The sequence below is a fragment of the Gopherus flavomarginatus genome, chromosome 2 (genome assembly GCF_025201925.1).
Source record: "Gopherus flavomarginatus isolate rGopFla2 chromosome 2, rGopFla2.mat.asm, whole genome shotgun sequence".
NCBI lineage: Eukaryota > Metazoa > Chordata > Testudines > Testudinidae > Gopherus > Gopherus flavomarginatus.
The window spans coordinates 229,891,999-229,911,654 of record NC_066618.1 but is presented as its reverse complement, the minus strand read 5'-3'; the positions used below and the strand labels follow the sequence as shown (position 1 = coordinate 229,911,654).

General features: G+C 46.1%; 1 protein-coding gene across 3 annotated transcripts in view; it reads left to right on the top strand.

The window, feature by feature from the left end:
• The first annotated feature begins 7,345 nt into the window (after positions 1–7,345).
• LYPLA1 (lysophospholipase 1) overlaps positions 7,346–19,656 on the top strand; it is a 36,412-nt gene continuing 24,101 nt past the window's right edge. Inside the window, exons 1-4 of one of the 3 annotated variants that reach the window (XM_050938940.1) lie at positions 7,577–7,641; positions 8,857–8,888; positions 16,550–16,705; positions 17,211–17,276. In XM_050938940.1, the coding sequence (XP_050794897.1) occupies positions 16,665–16,705; positions 17,211–17,276 (107 nt within the window). In that variant the 5' untranslated portion in view covers positions 7,577–7,641; positions 8,857–8,888; positions 16,550–16,664. Of the gene's footprint in view, positions 7,642–8,856; positions 8,889–16,549; positions 16,706–17,210; positions 17,277–19,656 lie in introns of all 3 variants that reach the window. The other 2 variants (XM_050938939.1, XM_050938941.1) reach the window with 2 other exon arrangements.

Sequence of the window (19,656 nt, the reverse complement as noted above, 5' to 3'; positions counted from 1 at the left end):
TCCTCTCTCCACTGTTGAAGAGTAGAGCTAATTTTGATTCCATTAGGAGTCCATCTAGAGGCTGCCGAGCTGAATTCACGTTGGGCCAATGCTATACCAACACCGGGGCTTCCCTACTACAAGCTGAAATCACTAAAAGAGCTAAGCTTACTGAGCTGAGATCACTGAGTGCTGTGTTAACTAGTGGGTGTGCCTGAAGACCTATTGCTAAGCGGCTAGCAGAGCAGAGCAGTTTGCAGCATGTTGGAGCAGCCCATGGAACAGTGAGCAGAGTGGAGCGGTTTGTGGGGATGGCTGGCGTGGCTCACGGGTCGGCTGGAGTGGCGGCACAGCTGGTGTAGTGGAGCTGGTCGTGGTGAAGGCTGCAGCAGAACTCCACGGAGAGGCAGAGCAGTTGGCCCTGGCCCACGTAAGGTGCCCCTTAACACCCTGTGTGGGCCACCCCCCCCACCCATTTCCACCCAGGCTGGGGGGTAAAACTCTGCAGATAAACTTTTGAACTCTGGGGTGGCACTGACCAGAGACTTTCGGGTTGTTGGACTTTGGGGTGATTGGACTTAAGACCCTAAGGGGAAAAGGACATTGCCAAACGTACTTGAAGGTGGGTTTTTTCTTATAGTTTGTGTTATAATCCTGTTTGTGGTGTTTCTCCAATGTGATGCCGCATTGTTTCCCTCCTTTATTAAAAGGATTTTGCTATACTCAGACTCTGTGCTTGCAAGTGGGGAAGTATTGCCTCCTAGAGGCACCTGGGGGGATGGTATGTAATTGTCCCAGGTCACTGGGTGGGGGCTCGAGCCGGTTTTGCATTGTGTTATTGAAACGGAACCCCTGGATACTGAACCCGGCCCTTGTTGCTGCCAACTCAGAGGGGCAGAAGGGTTACACTTACGCTGTTGTGTTCCTTGATCATGTAATTTACTTTATCTAATGAAATTGTGCCTACTCTATAACCAAAGAATAGAATTTCAGCCAGCATGATAGGTCAGCTGGAAATTATTTTCTTCCAAAAGAGAAGCACTGTGTAGGATTCGTTGAGGAAAGATAAGGGGGTTGTTATAGAGGCTACCACTGAGAAATTGCATACTGGCTAATAGCTCTGCCTATTGCCAAGGTTACCCCAAACTTCCCATTACAAGACCCTATTTTCACTTGCTTAGAACTTCGCAAAACTTAACTATTTGGGCTGAAATTTTTCATGCTGAATGTCTGCCTCCAACTGATTTTTTTTTCCAGCCAAAATGACTTATCTGTTTCTGAGAACTAATCTAGGGGAAAATATGTTTGTTTTGTCCCTGTTAAAAATTCTGACCACCTTATCTTTGAAAAGGTCTAGCATCCCCATGTTTGGAGCTGGGGCTTGAAATTTGGCAGGGGGATGGCCATTGTGTCAGGGATGCACCTTTTGCTGTCCCTGTGAAAATCTGCCCAAGTTTGGCACAGTTACCTTTGAAAAATAGCAATTCCTACTTTCTCAGCAGAGATTTAGACTGTAGCAGCTAACTTCCCTAAACATTCTGACCACACTGGGCATATTCCATCCTGGATCTGTGCAGGGCTTTCATTGCAATTGCAGCTGCTCCCAGCCAGGGGGGTGAGAGACGGAAACTGAGAGTTGGGGTGCAAAGAGACTGGCTTTGGCCGGGTAAGAAGACTGGGACTGGTTGGACACGGAGATTGGGAACAAGTAGCTGGAAATGGGAATGGCTAGGCAAACAGACTCGCTCTGGAAGCTCGGTAGAGAGTGGAACTGGCTGGGGAAAGAGGCTAGCAGAGCAGGGGAGGAGAATGTAATTGGGACCCAGAGGCTGAAAGGATGATACTAGGACTTTCTGGGTAAGGAAGCAAAGTCTGCAATGAGAAGCTACAGGAGTGAAGAATGGGATTGGCTAGGTGAGGAGAATGGAACTGAGATGAGGAACAGAGTGAGGATTAGGACAGGAACAAACAGGAGAGGATGGGGCAGAAGGGATAGGTCAGGCTTGGGGAGAAATGGACAGAAAAGTCTGTGCCCACTACAGCACACTTCCCTCCAGAGCCTAAAAGGGATCCCAAGATTCCTGAGTCTAACCATTTCTCTGTTGTCAGCAAATATCTGTGAAACCTATTGGCAAAAGTGTCCCATCCCCTTCTAATGCTGGTTCACATAGAGGAAAACAGGCTGACATCAGCTACTCAGTTAGCTCAAGGTTTGGTCTATACTCAAAAGTTGAGCTGACCCAGCTACATGGCTCAGGGATGTGAAAAACCCACATGGCTGACATAGCTAACACAACCTAATCCCCAGTGTAGATAGTGCTAGTTCAATAGAAGAATTCTTCTGGCGACCTAGCTATTGCTTCTGGAGGAGATGGATTAACTATGCTGATGGACGAACCCCTCGTTACTGTAGCAAGTGTCTACGCTGAAGTGCTACAGCAGCACAGCTGCAGCTGTGCCTCCCTTGTGTTTCTAGAATACACAAGCCCCAAGTGGCATAAATCTATGCGGTGGATCTAAAGGTTTCAACCTGACTACTAATAAGCCATATGGGTGTCAATATGATACCACATGATGCAATTTTGCAGGGGAAGTGGGTGAAAAAAGATCAGTTTCCTTTTAAAAAATCTAGGAAATTACACATAACAAACTCTGCTAAAAGAACATTATGGTGGAGAATCAAGCACTCCAAAGTTAGGAAATGCCAGAATTAAGGCAGCTTGTGCAACATTAATTTGCCCCCGGCCCTGTGCATCTGCATTATGACACAGTCTTTAATTACATGATCACATACTATTTTTTCCAAATGTATTGATCAGAAGAAAAATGAACAAACTGTTTCACATTGATAGTAAAGTTTGCCATATTTATACAGAGCAAATACAAATGTTCAGAATCGTCTGGAATCCTCTAGTACAGTGGTTCTCAAATTGTGAGTTGGGACCCCAAAGCGGGTCACAACCCCTTTGAATGGAGTCACCAGGGCTGGCTTAGACTTGCTGCAACCCAGGGCCGAAGCCAAAGCCCGAGGGCAGCAGGGCTCAGGTTGCAGGCCCCCTGCCTGGGGCTGGACCTCTTGAGCTTCAGCTATGGCCCCCCCTGCCCAGAGCAGTGAGGCTTGAGCTTTGGCCTCCCACCTGGAGCAGTGAAGCTCGGGCAGGCTCGGGCTTTGATTCCCCCCTCCTGGGCTTATGAAGTAATTTTTGTTGTCAGAAGGGGATCACGGTGCAGCAAAGTTTGAGACCCCTGCTTTAGTAATTTCAGAATAAAGAGCCTGAATGGCATAACAGATATCAAGATGAATAGGGAGCATTAATTTTTTGAGTCTGTGCCAAAGGATTTCTTTAATTCAGCCAAGAAGGCTACAAGGGACATCTGAATATCATTACAGAGAACAAATAGATTGAATAATATCTTAATAAGATTGCGGCTTTTATTGATTTTTTTGGTTAAGTTCTCTATTTCCCATGCTGTTTACCGTTTAGTATCTACCCATTTAGAAATTCTATGGTTATTTTTTATAATTTAAAACAAGCTGTAAATAATTCTAATAAAATAAGTTTACTGGGAGCTTTATCAAAACATTCAAAACACAAACATGTTTAGATTTTAGAATAAAAGTGTGAGATATCAAATGGAACTGTTATGCTTTTCAATTCTTTGCTCCTTATTTGGAATGCAGTTGCTACACTTTTTCCATTTTTAAAAGTCAAGATGTACAGAGCCCACCCACGTCACAGGAAACCTATTGACTTAACAATTCTGCAGCATGTGCCATTTAACAGGAAAATACAGCAGCACTGAAGATATATAGGGAGTGAGTGTCTGTTTCTATTCCTTAATACATTGATTCCCAACCTGTCTTCATTAGGATAAAAGGTATGTTCATACTACGTTAGCTCGCATATGGTAACTAACACCAGGTAAAATTCTAGTGAAAACCAAGGCATTTTGTAGTTTTCATGTTGCTGGTCCAAGTCAACCTTAGGCTCTCTTTATCTCAATGTGTGAAAATTACATACTTCCTTGTCTTCACTAGGATTTTACATCCTATTAATTACTGTTTGGTATTGAACAGGTGGAAAAAACACATCTTTTTTTAATAGTGCAGATGCATCCTAAGTAGAAGGGAGGCTCTGGAAACAAAAACTAAAGCTTCAAATAGCCTTTGGCCAGTCAGAAGCAGTGTAATTTCTGGCCATTGCTGTAAAAGAACCAAGCTGCACACCTTTCACGTGACAGACTGACCATTTCTGCTGTACCTGACAGTGCCCCTGCCACAAGCTCATCCGCACAGTGAAGCTCAGACCCACCATCCCCATTGAGGATTTGGGATTAAGGGTGCTCACAAGTGTCTAGGTGTCACTCAGGTGCCAGGGTGGAGCCCCAGGCCTGAACCATAGCTTGTAGTACCCAGTACAGGAGATGGCAACATGTCGCTCAGCTAGGGTTGCCAGGTGTCCGGTTTTCGACTGGAATACAGGTTAAAAAGGGACTCTGGCAGCTCTAGTCAGCATTGCTGACCGGGCTGCTAAAAATCCAGTTGGTGGTGCAGCAGGGCTAAGGCAGGCTCCCTAGCTTTGCGTGGCTCCTAGGCACAGGGGCAGTCATGGGGGAACCAGGCCAGTAGGAGCTGCAGGGGGTGGCACCTGCGGGCATGGGCAGCTTGAGGAGCCCCCTGGCCCCTCTGCCTAGGAGCTGGACATGCCAGATGCTTCTGGGAGCCGCTGGAAGTAAATGCCACCTGGCTGGAGCCCGCACCCCGAACCCCTTCTCGCAGCCCAACCCTCTGCCCCAGGTTGGAACCCCCTCCCACACCCAAACTCCCTCCCAGAGCCTGCACTCCAACCCCCGTCCCAGTCCTGAGCCCTCCCCCACCCCAAATCCCCTCCAGCACCCCAAACACTCATCCCCAGCCCCACCCAGAGCCCACAGCCCTAGCCAGAGCCCTCACCTCCTCCAACACTCCCCACCCCAGCCCTGAGCCCCGTCCCACATCCAAACTCCCTCCTGGTGCCCACACCCCTTCCTCTGCACAAGCCCTGAGCCCCCTCCCGCACCCTAAACCCCTCATCTCCAGCCCCACCCCAGAGCCCACACCCTCAGCCAGAACCAGCACCCGCTCCCACATCCCAACCCCGTGCCCCAGCCTGAAGCCCCCTCCCACACACTGAACCCCTCAGCCACAACCCAGAGCCCCCTTCTGCAGCCCAAACCCCAGAGCCCACACCACCAGCTGGAGCCCTCACCCCCTCCCACACCCCAACCCTCTACCCAGGGCCGGCACTACCATTTAGGCAGCCTAGGCAATCGCCTAGGGCGCCAGAATAAATGGTGGGCGCTGTTTTGCCGAAGGGGGCGGCAGGCGGCTGTGGTGGAGCTGCCGCAGTGGTGCCTGCGGAGGGTCCGCTGGTCTGCGGCTCCGGTGGAGCTGCCGCATTCGTGTCTGCGGACGGTCGGCTCCTCGCGCGGCCCCGGTGGACTGCCTGCAGGCACCACTGTGGCAGCTCCACCAGAGCAGCGGGACTAGCGCACGGGGTGGCGAATGCCGTCCGCCTAGGGCGCTCAAACCCCTAACGCTGGTCCTGTCTCTACCCCAGCCCAGGGAAAGTGAATGAGGGTGGGAGAGAGTGAGCGACGGCAGGAGGGTGGATGGAGGGAGTGGGAGGTGGGGCCTCAAAGAAGGGGCAAGGCATGGGCATTTCATTTTGTGTGATTAGAAAGTTGGCAACCCTACCATCAGCCCAAGGCCTTTCACTCTGCTGCCTTGGGCTAGACTACTCCTGACAGAGGGCAAAGAATTCATATGGCCTGCACATTTCTGTGTCTCCCACACAGAAAAACACAAAAGAAATCTGCTGGGGGGGGGCAGGGAAAACACATCTCTTCCCTGCCAGCCCAGGCAGCGTGTCTGTTCAAGCTAGGGTGACCAGATGTCCCGATTTTATAGGGACAGTCCTGATATTTGGGGCTTTTTTTAATATGGGCTTCTATTAGCCCCCCATCCCAATTTTTCACATTTGCTATCTCGTCACCCTAGTTCCAGCGTGCCAGAAGCAGCCTCAGAGATGCAAAACCCTGGGGGGCAGGCGGGGGCAGGGCTGGACATGCATGCGGGTGGTGGAGACATTGATCCTGTCAGGGAGCTGGGCTGGCCAACAAGCAAGAGAGACTCTGTCTCCCACAGTGGGGTTAGATTTTTACGTACCCATTAAAAAAAAAAAAAGACATTGAGGGCAAATAAAACATTTATCAAGCAGTCAATAAAATGTCAGGACAATCAGAACCAAGCACTTCCCAAAGTACCCAGCCAGGTCCAGGCCAATGATTAGCAAACTGTATGCCTTTCATGCATGAGCAGAAGGGTTGCATAGGCTGGGGGAGACTTTGCTTCCTCAAACAGCCAGTTGTGACCTCACCCTTTCCCGTGACCACGCGCTGTGTGCAGCTCCAGTCCTCTGCTGGGGGTGGGGGTGTGCACTGCCCGCCTTCCTGCACTCCGGAGCTGGGGAGACTGCAGCCTGTGGCCACCTTCCCCCCTGAGCTGGGGAGGCTGGGGCCCCCTGCCTTTCCACGCTCAGGAGCTGGGGCTGCATGTCACCTGCCCTCCTGGCGCTCCTTTGGGGCTGGGGGGGTGGTCTAACTATGGGACTAGGCCAGTGGCTGCATGGGGGGAGGTGCGGCTCTGGACTCTGGTGAAAGGTGGGGCTTGGCTCGGGGGGGGGGGGTGGCGTGGAAGAGGTAGGCCCTCCGGTGGAAGGGCTGGGGCTGGGGGAGACTATTCCCAGCCAGTGGTTCACACGCTGCCCATGCTTTCATGCGTAAAACTCTGAGTAATTTAAAATAACATTCCACTTTTTTTTTTTTTTGCTGTTTGGTGTTTGTAATATAATTTAAATGAAAAGCCAGGATTAGCACTGGAATGCAGGGTATTAGTTAGTGTTTGTAACTCATCTTCCATGCGGTTAGGAAATTCTGAACAGTTACTGTGTCTTTTTCTCTATTGTGGTTTAACTAACTTACCAAAACAAGTGATTACACTGCATTATTTTGACAAATAAAACTGGCAGAATTTTTATTTTTTAGGCTCAGAATCCCCCCTCCCCCAGCACTAGACAGAGGCCAGGGCTTGAGAACGGGACCCAATGACCCCGAGGGGCAGGCTCAGACCCCTGAACCAGCCACCTCTCACCTCACCAGAAATACTCCTTTGCGCACGCGTCCTGGTATGAACCTCACTCCCCACCCCCGTCGTCAGGGAACTAAATGACAAGAGGAGAGTCCAATCGGAGATGGAGGATCCTCTGCGCCTCAGAGCCAATAGGGCTGGCGGGCAGCGATGGGCGTGTCTTGAAGAGACTACTGATACCTGCCGCGCGCCGCCTAACGGCTGCTGTTTAGCCGCTCCATGCGCGTGCCTACGCATGGGGGATGGGGGGAAGGGGTTGGTGACAGAAGCCCGACCCCTCCCCGCCCTCCAACTCTGACTGTTACTCGCTGCATTTTGCTCCCTGCTGCCGCCCCTCCCCTTGGCCCGGTGCCTGCCCCTCCTCCCGGCCAGTGTGTCCCGCTGGCTGCCCCGGAGCCCGGTGTATGTGCGGCAACAACATGTCGGCGCCGCTCCCCGCCATCGTCCCGGCCGCCAGGAAGGCAACCGCCGCGGTGAGTCCGGGCCTGGTGGGCCGGGGGAGCAGGGCTTGAGCGGCTCCGTCCTGGGGGCGAGGCGCGCGCGGTGCGCTCTGGCCTGCGGGTCTCTGTTCCCGGCTGTACCCGCCCGGGCCCGTGTGCGCGCCCCTCGTGCTCCGGGTCCCTTTCCCTGCCCGCCTCGGGAAGCCGGGCCGGGCCGCGCCCCTGACGTGCACCGGCGGGGTGTTGCCCTGAGCGGCTCCCCCACAGCCAGCCGGGCTTCTGCCCCGGGGGAGCGGCGGAGATCGGCCCCTCCACGCGCGGAGTTCCGCGGCAAACCGCACCGTCCTGGCCGCGGCAGCTGGCAGGCGCGTGGATAGGTGCGCTTGGTGTGGTGTCTTCGTCCGGCCCTGCTGCTGCCTCGTCCTGCTTGTCTTCTGCGGCGGGGTGCGGGGAAGTGCTACCCACGTGCAGTGATGTTAGGGGCTCTCTCCCTGCCGCCTTCCGCCTTGCCTTGCCAGCTGTGCGGTGCTAGGCACTGGTTTTTGTTTGTTTGTTTTGGTTAATTTAGTGAAATTAACTTCAGATGTTGGATGAGACCAAGGTTGTTGATGTCATTTGACTGACAAATGTCCCTAGTTGTCGTTTCTTTTAATAAATTGCGTGTTTTCCAAGAAAGCAAATATGACGAGTTGCTGGACAGTATCTGGAGTTACTCCCTTTAATGAAAAGAATGAGCAAGCCATCAAGATTTGTCACAAACCTTATCTCCAAAATGAGAGAGAGATGACTAGCAGAAGCAAAATGACTTCTTTGGTCTAACTTGGTGGTTATGGCAGCAATCTAATAAACTAAGTTGCAAAGGGAGATGCTTTTAGGGAAGGAAATATGGGATGAAAATGCAGTGAGGGATTTTATTAGGGCTTGGAGAAACTTTTACCCAAAATAATGCTTGCGCTTGATATTGCACAGATTTTATAGTATGTAGTTTTGTAATAATTTACTAATGGTCATGGTGGCACTGCCCATTTAAAAATCAAGATCAGATGTTTTTCTAAACAAATATGCTCTAGGAATTATTTTGGGAAAGTTCTGTGGCCTGTGCTGTACAGGTAACCAGACTCATAATGATCTCTTCTGGCCTTAGAATCTATGAATGTGTCACAGCTGTTTTTTTCCTTTAAAGAAAAAACAAACAAGGAATTAGACATGAAACAACTATTTTTAACTCTTGCATTTTTTTAATTTTAGGTCATATTTCTTCATGGATTGGGAGATACTGGGTAGGTATAATGGTTTACTGATGTGTATCAAACTTATCTTAAAATTTGAGATTTCTGGGTTGTAAGACTTGAATGTTTGAAACTCAGTTGTTGTTTCTCACAAATTACACTGGCACTAGTTGCAGAGTTTATGACAAATGCTGAAGAGATGGCCATGCTAGTTTTTAAAAACTCCCACAAAAACTACAAGCCAAAATATCTTTCTGTCTCTTTAAGTGGTTTTAATGTAATACAAAAACTAAATCAGTTAAAGCCTATTAAAAACATATTACCTACATCTGTAAGTAATCATTGAGTTGAACTAGCTGTCTTGTTCCCATTCTTCCCTAAAAGTTTGTGTGGGGGAAGCAGGAATGCCCATTTGTAATTATTCTTAATTCAACTTGATATTCACTCATAAGCCTCATTCATGGAAAAAATTTAAGCATATGCTTAGGCCTTGGCTACACTTCAGAGTTACAGCACAATAAAGCCACCCACAGCGCTGTAACTCGCTCCCCGTCCACACTGGCAAGGCACATACAGCTCTGTGTGTCAGTGGCTACCGCCCTGCAGGTACTCCACCTCCCCGAGAGGATTAACAGCTGATGCAGAGTGGCTGAGATGCTGGTGCTCCAGTGTAAATCAGGAATAATCTTATTACGCAGTGATTGACCTCCGGAAATTCCCCATAATACTTTTAAGTGAAGGTTCCTCTCCTTGTTTTGTTGTGATGCCGTTCTTTGTTTTGTTGTGAACTCCGGATGCTCCGGGAGCTGTTTTTCAAAAAACCAAACACAGCTACTGTTTGCTGTGAATGAGTAGAGGCAGGCAGGGGGGCTCCCTTTGAAGACCCATAGCTAATGTTTGCTTGATGAGAGAGGCAGCGGTGTGGGGGTCAGTTTCGCTGTTTATCTGGTCTGTGAGAAAAAACGAACTGCTGCTGTTTGCACTCAGTGAGTGAGGGAGTGGGGTCAGAACTTGCAATGCGGGGTGCTGAAACAGTGTCGGCACTCCAAAAATCCACACTCTGTCTCTCCCCATGCTCCCTGTCATACTCCACCTCCCCCTTTTGAAAAGCACATTGCAGCCACTTGAATGCTGGGATAGCTGCCCATAATGTACTGCTCCCAATGCCACTGCACATGTGTCTGCGCAAGGCTCTACCCAGCATTATGTACTATAAAGTAGATTTAAAAGTATGCAGCTCTGATAAATCTTAAATTTGGTTTTGGTGTTGTATTTTGATTTCCAGACTGTATTGAAGCTACATTAGACTAGACTACGTTCAATACATCCTCGCTTGTTTCCAAAATGTCTCATAGGTTTCAAACTGGAGTTTTTCTGGAGACTTGGAGCTCTTTTATTTTTGTTATGTTTGTCACAGGCAGTCAGTAGTCAGGTTCCTGTTTTTCATCATTGGAGCAGAAGAAATATATACAGCTGCTATAAAGATTTCAATATACACCTGTGTATATATATGCAATGTTTCTTTTTTAACTTGGCAGTTCTGATGACCATTTGGAAAGAATCTCAGAATCCTTGCTTAATTAGTTCTCTTCAGACACAGTTTCTTTTTGACTTGTTAGTACTGCTAGTTTCCAAAATAAGGGGTTCAATACAATAAGGAGAAAGTAGTAACTAAATGCTAATTCAAGCTTAAGTAGACTTAGACTTTGGAGCCCATAGTATGGAGTCTGATTAGGTGGAAGGAATAGAGGAGACTTGAGGCTTTTATTTATGTGATTTTCCATCAAATGTTCAGTTCCTCAAATGAACACATGCAGAACCCTAATGGATTAGGGCTTTTGAGAGGGTTAAGACTTCAGAACATAAGAACGGCTATACTGGGTCAGACCAAAGGTCCAACAAGCCCAATATCCTGTCTACTGACAGTGGCCAATGCCAGGTTCCCCAGAAGGAGTAAACCCAACTGGTAATGATCAAGTGATCTCTCTCCTGCCATCCATCTCCACCCTCTGACAAACAGAGGCTAGGGACACCATTCCTTAGCCATCCTGGCTAATAGCCATTAATGGACTTAACCTCCATGAATTTATCTAGTTCTCTTTTAAACCCTGTTATAGTCTCAGCCTTCACAACTTCCTCGTGCAAGGAACTCCACAAGTTGTCTGTGCACTGTGTAAGAAGAACTTCCTTCTATTTGTTCTAAACCTACTGCCCGTTCATTTCGTTTGATGACCCCTAGTTTTTATATTATGGGAGCAAGTAAATAACTTTCCCGTATTCACTTTCTATACCTCACATGATTTTATATACCTCTGTCATATCTCCCCTTAGTCTCCTCTTTTCCAATATAAATTTTTATTTAGATCATTTCAAGAAAGCTTTTTCTTCCAGTTAGAAGTACCATGCTGTTGTTATAGTTCTGTGTTCTATAGGCCTGATACAAAGCCTGATGAAGTCAGTGGGAATCTATCAATTTACATAGCCGCCTGATCAGGCCTTACGTTAATAACTCATTTTTTTACTTGTTTTAAAAATAAAAATGATGTTTTTAATATTTCTTCTATCCCAAACTTGTACTCATCTGCTTAAATGTTAAGATCTTTCAGGGAAAATTGATTGCTGATTTAAAAAAAAAATCTTTTTTAGTATTCATAGATTTTATATATATATTTAGAATTATAGTATGAGCAGCATATTTAAAGCATGACAACTCTACAATTTTCTCCATGAAAAAGCTGCTTCCAGCAGTGACTGGTTTCTTTTATATATATCAGGGTCACTTGTTCAGTATGTTAAGCAAGCTCTGAAACATTCCTTTAAAAAAAAAAAATGGAGCAACTAGGCATTTGAAAACAAATTTCCTTAAGAGTTGAGCAGAATTTGTTCATCTCTGTTATACAGACTTTTACATACTGATTAGAAGTCTCTTGTAACTGGTTAATAACTTTGCAATGGTTGTAGTCAATTAAATTTCTCTCTGACTTCTGTGCCTTGTGAAGGTCATAGGAAGCCTGAAAAAAAATCTTCACATTGAAGCTGGATGGGATTTTTTTTTATTGAAACTGACCTTTGAAATTCAAGTGTTAATAAACAGCACTCCTAGCTTTGGTTACTACCTGCAACCACAAAAATATACTTTCTGCTTCAAAAAACCTTTTCATCACAACACGTTACTTGATTTTATCTTGTAAATTACTGTGAATGTTATAACAAATTGGAAAATAATAGTGGTGGAACATACATGTTTTGGTGTATATGGGATGATGCATTTTAAGATGGTGCCCTTTTTAGGGTAGGTTAGTTCAAAGGCATCCTTAAGTGCTGCCTTTAGCACTTAGACTTAAGTGCTGAGGTGGTATGTACACCTCAAAGAACTAGTTACAGATAAATAATACTACTTTTTGCCTCCTTCGCCACCAAGAGTCCAGTCATGCAAAGCCATACTCAGACATGTTGTTCTGACTTCACTAAGACTACTACTTGCATGAATAAGTCTTTGTAAACTCAACTCTTAAATCTTGTGTTCAGTTTTACAAGCAGCCAGGCCAGCATTCTGCAGTTTCCTAACTGACCAAGTCACCAATGGAGAATGATTGATTAATAAGAGTTTTTATCTGTCAAATTACAACCACACTGCTTCATAAGGGAAGAAAGTAAAGTCCCTCTATCAAAACCTTTCCATTGTTTAATTATTTTTACTTTCACAGGTATTGAGCTTCTATCTGATTATTTTCATCTTGCTTAGGGTTAGTTCTATTAAATTTAACATTGCAGGACTTGTGCTAATGAGCGCTGGGCTTACTAAATGAGCCTACAACATCCATGCCATCAGGGGTTGTGATAGCTGGAGGAATAAGAAAGCTCTGAAACTCAGTGCTGTGTTCAGTATACTGAACAACATGCAGCTCATCAAAAACTGAATTTTGTATTTTATATGCCAATTTAAAATGTAGAATTACTCTAATTTTTCACTGACCTTCATTGTGTGGAGGTGTTGAAGGGAAAGATATTTGGATTACTTGAATGCAAGGAATCTTTAATTAACTTGTTTTTGTTTTGAGTTACTGCAACCTTAGGTGTGTGTGGAATCACATATACTTCTATAGAAACAACAGTAGGAGTTTCAAATCTCCTAGCTCCTTCAAATTACTGTTCATATGGCTTCCATATATGGTGTGATTGTGTCCTTTGCACAGGTGTTAAGGAACTTCAATAGCAATGTCCAGCAGGGGTTGTGCATGCACTTTTCATAAAGGGCAGCATATCCCTGCTCCCACTCAGCTCCTTCTAACTGCCCTTTGGCGGAGAGTCACAACAGAGTACCATCTGCTTTAGCTCGTTATTGTTTCTTAGTGTACGGTAATTTAGTTTCCTTGTTTGTTACTAATTTAGCTAATTACATTAGTCAGTCAATTTCATTTGTTAGTCTGTTCCTGATAGGAGGCTGACAGATTAAGTTGATTAAGGATTAAGGACTGAGGATAGTCAGTTTCATTTGTTAGCTATTTTTTTTTAAAAAAAGCATTTTAGATAGGGTTCCATACATAGTGCCTTAAATCCCCATTTACCAGGATTTAAGTCAGTGCGGGTCAGAGAGTTGTTCTTGTCACAGATATACATGACCTTTGCCTATTTGATGGAAAATGAGCTTCTCCTAAGCCAAAGTGTGCTATTTATAGACTTTTAAAAACACACTCGTAAATCTAGGGAATATAGTCTGAGGCTGTTCCTCATGGAGAAATCAAGAAGACCTCTGAACTGCAGCAGCTTCAGGGATCCTTGGGTGCAGTTTCTGGGACCCAGCCTGTAAGTGTCTCCCAAACTAGGGAGGTAACTGATACCCCTAGCAGGCACTGCTCTTTTAAGTGCTCTCGGGCTTGTCGGTTGGAGCAGTGAGTAATCCCTGCTGCTCATGGAGTTAAAGACCACTCTAAGATCTCCCACAAGGACGATGTCATCTTTCCTGGTACAACAAAAGAGGAGGGCAGAATTCCATGCATCCAAGGAGCTGCTGAATGAGGCAGGGAGAAAATCCTCTCACGGGAAGAGCATGGTACCAAAAGGATCTGCCTTTCCTTCAGCCCAAAATCTTAAGAGATCATTGAAAACTTCTTTGGTGTGGGCTTCCATGGTAATGTGGAAGCAATCTAAACCTACCCCAGCATGGTCAGATGGTCCTGCACCAAAACACCAGCAGCCTGCTTCCTCAGTCTTGGTGGCATTGAGAGCACTTCCTTCTGAGCCGGGGGATGTACTAGATGATCTCCTGAGGTGCCTTCCAACCCTAATATTTTATGATTCTATAAGGGGCAGAGGACAGTTACAGGACTGAACAAGCCTTCCCCTCTTACAGGTGAGGCTCCGGGAACCTATCCAGCACTCTTTTTAAGAAAAGCAGCAGACATCAGCATAACTCCTGCGCTTTAGTCTCCTTTACTGCACTATTGTCCTTTTTCAGCTAAATCTAAATCGCCATTAGAGCGACCCAGGTTGCCAGTCATAAACATTTCACAGGGCTCCCCTATACGGAAACATGATGGGCAGTCTGCTTCACAAATGTCAGTATAGCTGTCAGTCTGTCATTCCTTCTGAGGATTCTTCATTCTCATCAGGATCATCTTCTCAGGTAACTAGCAGGAGTCAGTCACCAGACATTTGGCCACTCTTGCCTGCTCCATCTTGATTCAAAAGTCACACTATAAAAAGGACTACGCTAAGGATGTCACTTTCAGGGCTTTATCTCAAGACCTAAGATTTTTTTTTTCCCTTGGACAACTACCATCCTTATGGATTTCAAGCTTGGATGTATTGGCCCCTCTGGTTTCAGCATTCAGAACCGACCAACCATTTTTCTGCTTTCATCAGAGATTCCATTCAGACTCCTCAGATGAACTGTCAGGGTGTGACAAAGTCATTCTAATATCAGAACCTCAACACAGCTTCTCTGGGGGAGGGGATGAAGAGGTGTAAGATGAACTTTCATCCAGTGCTTTCTCTCCTCCTTCCCTGGATGAAACTTCCACACCCTTAATGAGGGTGGAGTGGGACCATGTGTGCAGTTTTTGGGAGGGATTGCCCCCCAAACAGAGGCGAGGCATGGGGAGCACACACAGGGTTACATGCCACTGCTCTTTCCCCCCCCCCCCCCCCCCCGCCATTTCTGCAAACACAGAGCTGCCCAGCTCAGAGGTCTCTGGCTACCCTGACTCTGCAGCTGAATGCAGCGTCCTGGGTCCTAGTTCCAGTTGCGTTCCCCTTTTGTGTGTTGGGAGCCCTACTATTTTCTGTGTAACAGTGAGTGCCTGTAGTAGGGATGGGGGAAATGAGGGAAGGGGGGTGAAATAGCAGAGGGAGGGGAATGTTGGGAGGAGGAGAGGGGGATGAAGAAGAAAAGGGGATAGAGGAATTATAGGGGGAAGCAACAATGCTTTTCCGGCTCCCCCCCTCGGCAGCAGCTGGGCTTCCTCCGTTAAGCAGGCCTGTCAAACCTGCACGCTGACAAGCCCATCCCCCCTACACCTGGACCTCTCTGACCAGACCCCCACTCCAGTGAGCCCCAACCAGCTGCATCTGGATCTCCACTCCAGCACCCAGACCCCTTCACTGAGCCTCCCCAGCCCCATCTCCGGACCCCCCTGCTGAACCCAACCACCGTCATCTGGATCCCCTGCAGAGTCCCATTGCCCCTGCACCTGGAACCCCCAATGAGCCCCTGTGTATCCAGATCTGAGCTGCCTGCATTCAGGTTGCTCCGTACAGAAACCTCTCACCCCACACCTGGACCCCCCGACAATAAGCTCCTCTACACTTGGATCCTGTGGGGTTGAGCTTGCCCAGCCACACCTGGTGTGCCTGGCACAGAGGGGCAGGGCCCTGAGGTGTTTCTGGGTCATACCCAGCCCTTGCACCGTTTCAGGGTCAGGTGCAGCCTCACAGCCAAGTCCCTGTACTGGAGGAGGTGGGGGCTTCAGAGTGATCGCCCAGTGTAGCCAGTGACCTGTGTTCCCCACTGCCATGCTGGAGCGACGTTTATTTATTGACAAATACAATTTACAGAATTTTAAAATGTGTGTAGAATTTTATAAGTTTTTGGCATAGAATTCCCTCAAGAATAATATTCCATTGGAAATGGTTCAAGACAAGGCAGATAAACTATTTGATATTTTGCAACCTGCCGTTCATGACAGAATAGCCCTTCCTATTAATGAGGGAATTCTGTAACCTGCAAAAGAATTATGGATTACTCCACAATCTTTCTCAGCAACCTTAAAGAACTGAATGCAAGTATCAGATTTCCCCTAAAGAGTTTAAATATTTGTATTCACATCTGCCACCACCGTCACTGATACTGATTTATCAGAGCTGCGTACTTTCAACACTACTTCATAGTGCAGAATGCTGGGGAATGAGAAAGTATGACTTGTCCAAACTGTCTTCATTCCATACAACCTGCCTCAGAAATGTGCTTTAGTAGGATACCAATTGTGAAAAATTGCAGAACAATTTGCATATGTATGCTAGTTATTACTACTTGGTATCCACTTCCAGAGCGGATACACAAGGGGAAGATGAGTCCTACAGTCTATTCAGATGAGCTCCTAGCACCCACCCCCTTGGTCACTGAATTGCTTGTTAATAATCATGACAGGAAGCCATGTGCATAGGAACTCAAAGAATTGTTACTTAACTAATAGTAACTGTGGTTCTTCTAGATGTTTTGTGCATGTGAATCCCTCGATCCATCCTCCATTCCTACAGCTCAGACACATTGTGAGACTCTGGGTGGTGAGAGAGACCTGAGGGGGTGACCAGAGTCATGGTGCCTTTATGCCCTTGGAAGAGGGGGCACAAGGACATGCAGGAGTCATGTATGTGCCCTTCTTTGATGCTGCTTTTGAAGTTTTGGAATTCTTTTGCAAGAGATTCAGCCACACCGTGAGTGAGAGCACAAAACATCTTGGAGAACCACATTTGTTAAAAGTGTGTTTTAGTGTTGTTTTTATGCAGCGTAGTGGTTTTTTAGCAATATTCAAAAAAATTTGAAAACAATTGAATTTGTGACCTTGTGCCTTTGAATAGATTGACACAGTAAATGTATCATTGGCAGGCTTATAGCAGAGACTTTTTTAGAGAAACTACTGTTGGACAAGAAACTAGTTTTCTTTAGATGGGTTTGCTACTTGTTACAAAGGAAGGACTTCACTTTTAAGATTGGTAATGCATTTTGTTTTAGGTTCTTTTAGAAATGTCACCTGTAATGACATGACACTCCCTCTTATTTTAGCATTATTATGGCAACAGTGCTTAACTATTAAAGTTAACAGAATTAAACTAGCACGTTAAAATGCTATTTAACATACTTTTCTCCAACAGACATGGCTGGGCAGAAGCATTTGCAGGTATCAGAAGTCCACATGTAAAATATATTTGCCCACATGCGTAAGTATATAACTTCGTTTTTTGTCTTTTTCATTAATTTTTTTAACTATTTATTTAGGAAGTTTTAACAAATTTACAGTTACTTGCCATGTAAGTATCAGAAACAAAACAATCATTACAACATTTAGCTTTTGTTTCAAGACAAACAGGAATAATATATATTAATCAGATATTCCTGTTTAAGAGAGTGTTACCATATTATAGAGTGAGCATCATGAAAATACCTATTTTGTTTCTGGTTTTTTACTATTTTCTAATGCATGGCTACTATGTAGATTATATTTCGTAAGGCCATTAGACAAATGTGAGAAGATGAAGTCAGTGAGATTTATGGGTACTCATCACTTCGGTTGACTACTGGCTATCTGCTTATTGAAAACCTGCAGATATATCCTTATTACATTTTTTTAAGAAGTATTGATACAAATTACTTAAGCACACTAAGTTTTGACTCATATTTTGCTTTGTTGCAAATAACTTAATCTGAGTGAATAAATAGAAAATTATTGGAAAATTGTTCAAATTCAACAACTAACTTCAGTTTGACTATTTGTGTAAGTCTCTGCTTTCTGCAAGCTTTCAAATGGCCAAGTTTTACTCAGCATGAATATTTGTGAGAAGCTAATTTTAAGAATTGATATTTACTTATCTCTGAATTGTATGCATTCCTTTGTAATACAAAATGCACACTGTTGGTTATTCATGTAGTTAGTATAAAGGTTCTCAAATGTTGGTATATGGGCCACTGCTGTGTTCTGCAAAGCCCTTTTTGGGGAGTCTGGAGAGATGGCAGTCATACAAAGCTGACCCTCCTGCTTATTTCCAGCAGCTAACTTGCATTAAAAGACGACTAAAATATTTGATAACAAGCATCAGGTACTCCTGGTGGGATTCTGCACCAAAAAATTCTGCAACGTTCTGCATATTTTATTTGTCAAAATAATTCAACATAATCAAACCAATTTCAATTTTTTTGGTAATTTACTTTAACTACAATACAGAAAAAAGTCACAATAACTGTTCAGCATTTCCTAAACAGATGAAAGTTAAGTTACAAACACTTGGTAACTAATAGCCTGCATTCCAGTTCTAATCCTGGATTTTAATTTAAATTACATTACAGAACACCAAACAGCCCAAAAAAACCAAACAAAAAAAAGTGGAATGTCATTTTAAATTGCTCAGACTTTCACACATGAGTCATACAGTTTTGTTAATCCAGGAGTGGGCAAACTATGGGCCTGCCAGCTGTTTTAATCCGGCCCTCAACCTCCACTGGGGAGCAGGGTCTCAGGCTTGCCCCGCTCCAGCCAGGGAGCAGAGTCGCGGTCTGCTCTGTGTGTCTCCCAGAAGCAGTGGCATGTCCCCTCTCTGGGTCCTACATGTAGGGCAGCCAGGGGGCTCCACACACTGCCCTGCCCCAAGCGCTGCCCCCACAGCTCCCATTGCCCAAGAACCACCAGGAGCAGTGCCTGTGGATGGGCAGCGTGCAGCAGATCCACCTGGCCATGCCTTCGCATAGGAGCTGAAGTGGGGACATGCTGCTGCTTCTGAGAGCTGCTTGAGGTAAGTGCCACCCCGAGCCTGCACCTCTGAGCCACTCTCATATGCCCCAACCCCCTACCACAGCCCTGATCCCACTCCCACCCTTCAAACCCCTCTGTGCCAACCTGGAGCGCACTCCTGCACCCCAAACCCCTCATCTCCACTCCCACCCCAAGCCCACACCTCCAGCCGGACCCCTCACCCCCCCAGCCTGGAGCCCTCTCCTGTACCCTGAACTCCTCATTTCTGGCCCCACCCCAGAGCCCACACCCCCAGCCAGACCCTTACCGCCTCCCACACTCCAACCTCAATTTTGTGAGCATTCATGGCCTGCCATACTATTTCCATACCAGATGTGGCCCTTGAACCAAAAAATTTGCTCACTCCTGTACTAATCATTGTCCTGGACCTGGCTAGGTACTTTAGGAAGTGCTTGGTTCTGATTGTCCAGATGTTTTATTGACTGCTTGGTAAATGTTTTATTTGCCTTTAAAACATTTTTTTTTTAAATGGGTAAGTAAAATAAATCTTGAGGTGTAATCTAACCCCATTGTGCCACTTTGGCACAGCAAAAAGTGAGAAAGCACATAGATCTTCCTATCTGAGGCCTTGGCTACACTTGAGAGTTACAGCTCTGTTAGTGGCTTTATAGTGCTGTAACTCACTCCACATCCACACTGGCAAGGCACATACAGCCCTGTATCTTCGTGGCTACAGCGCTGCTTGTACTCCACCTCCACGAGAGGAATAAAGAGTATAGCGCTGCTGCTGCTGCAGCGCTGGGGTGCCAGTGTAAACAGGGAATAATCTTAGTATGCTGTGACTGACCTCCAGA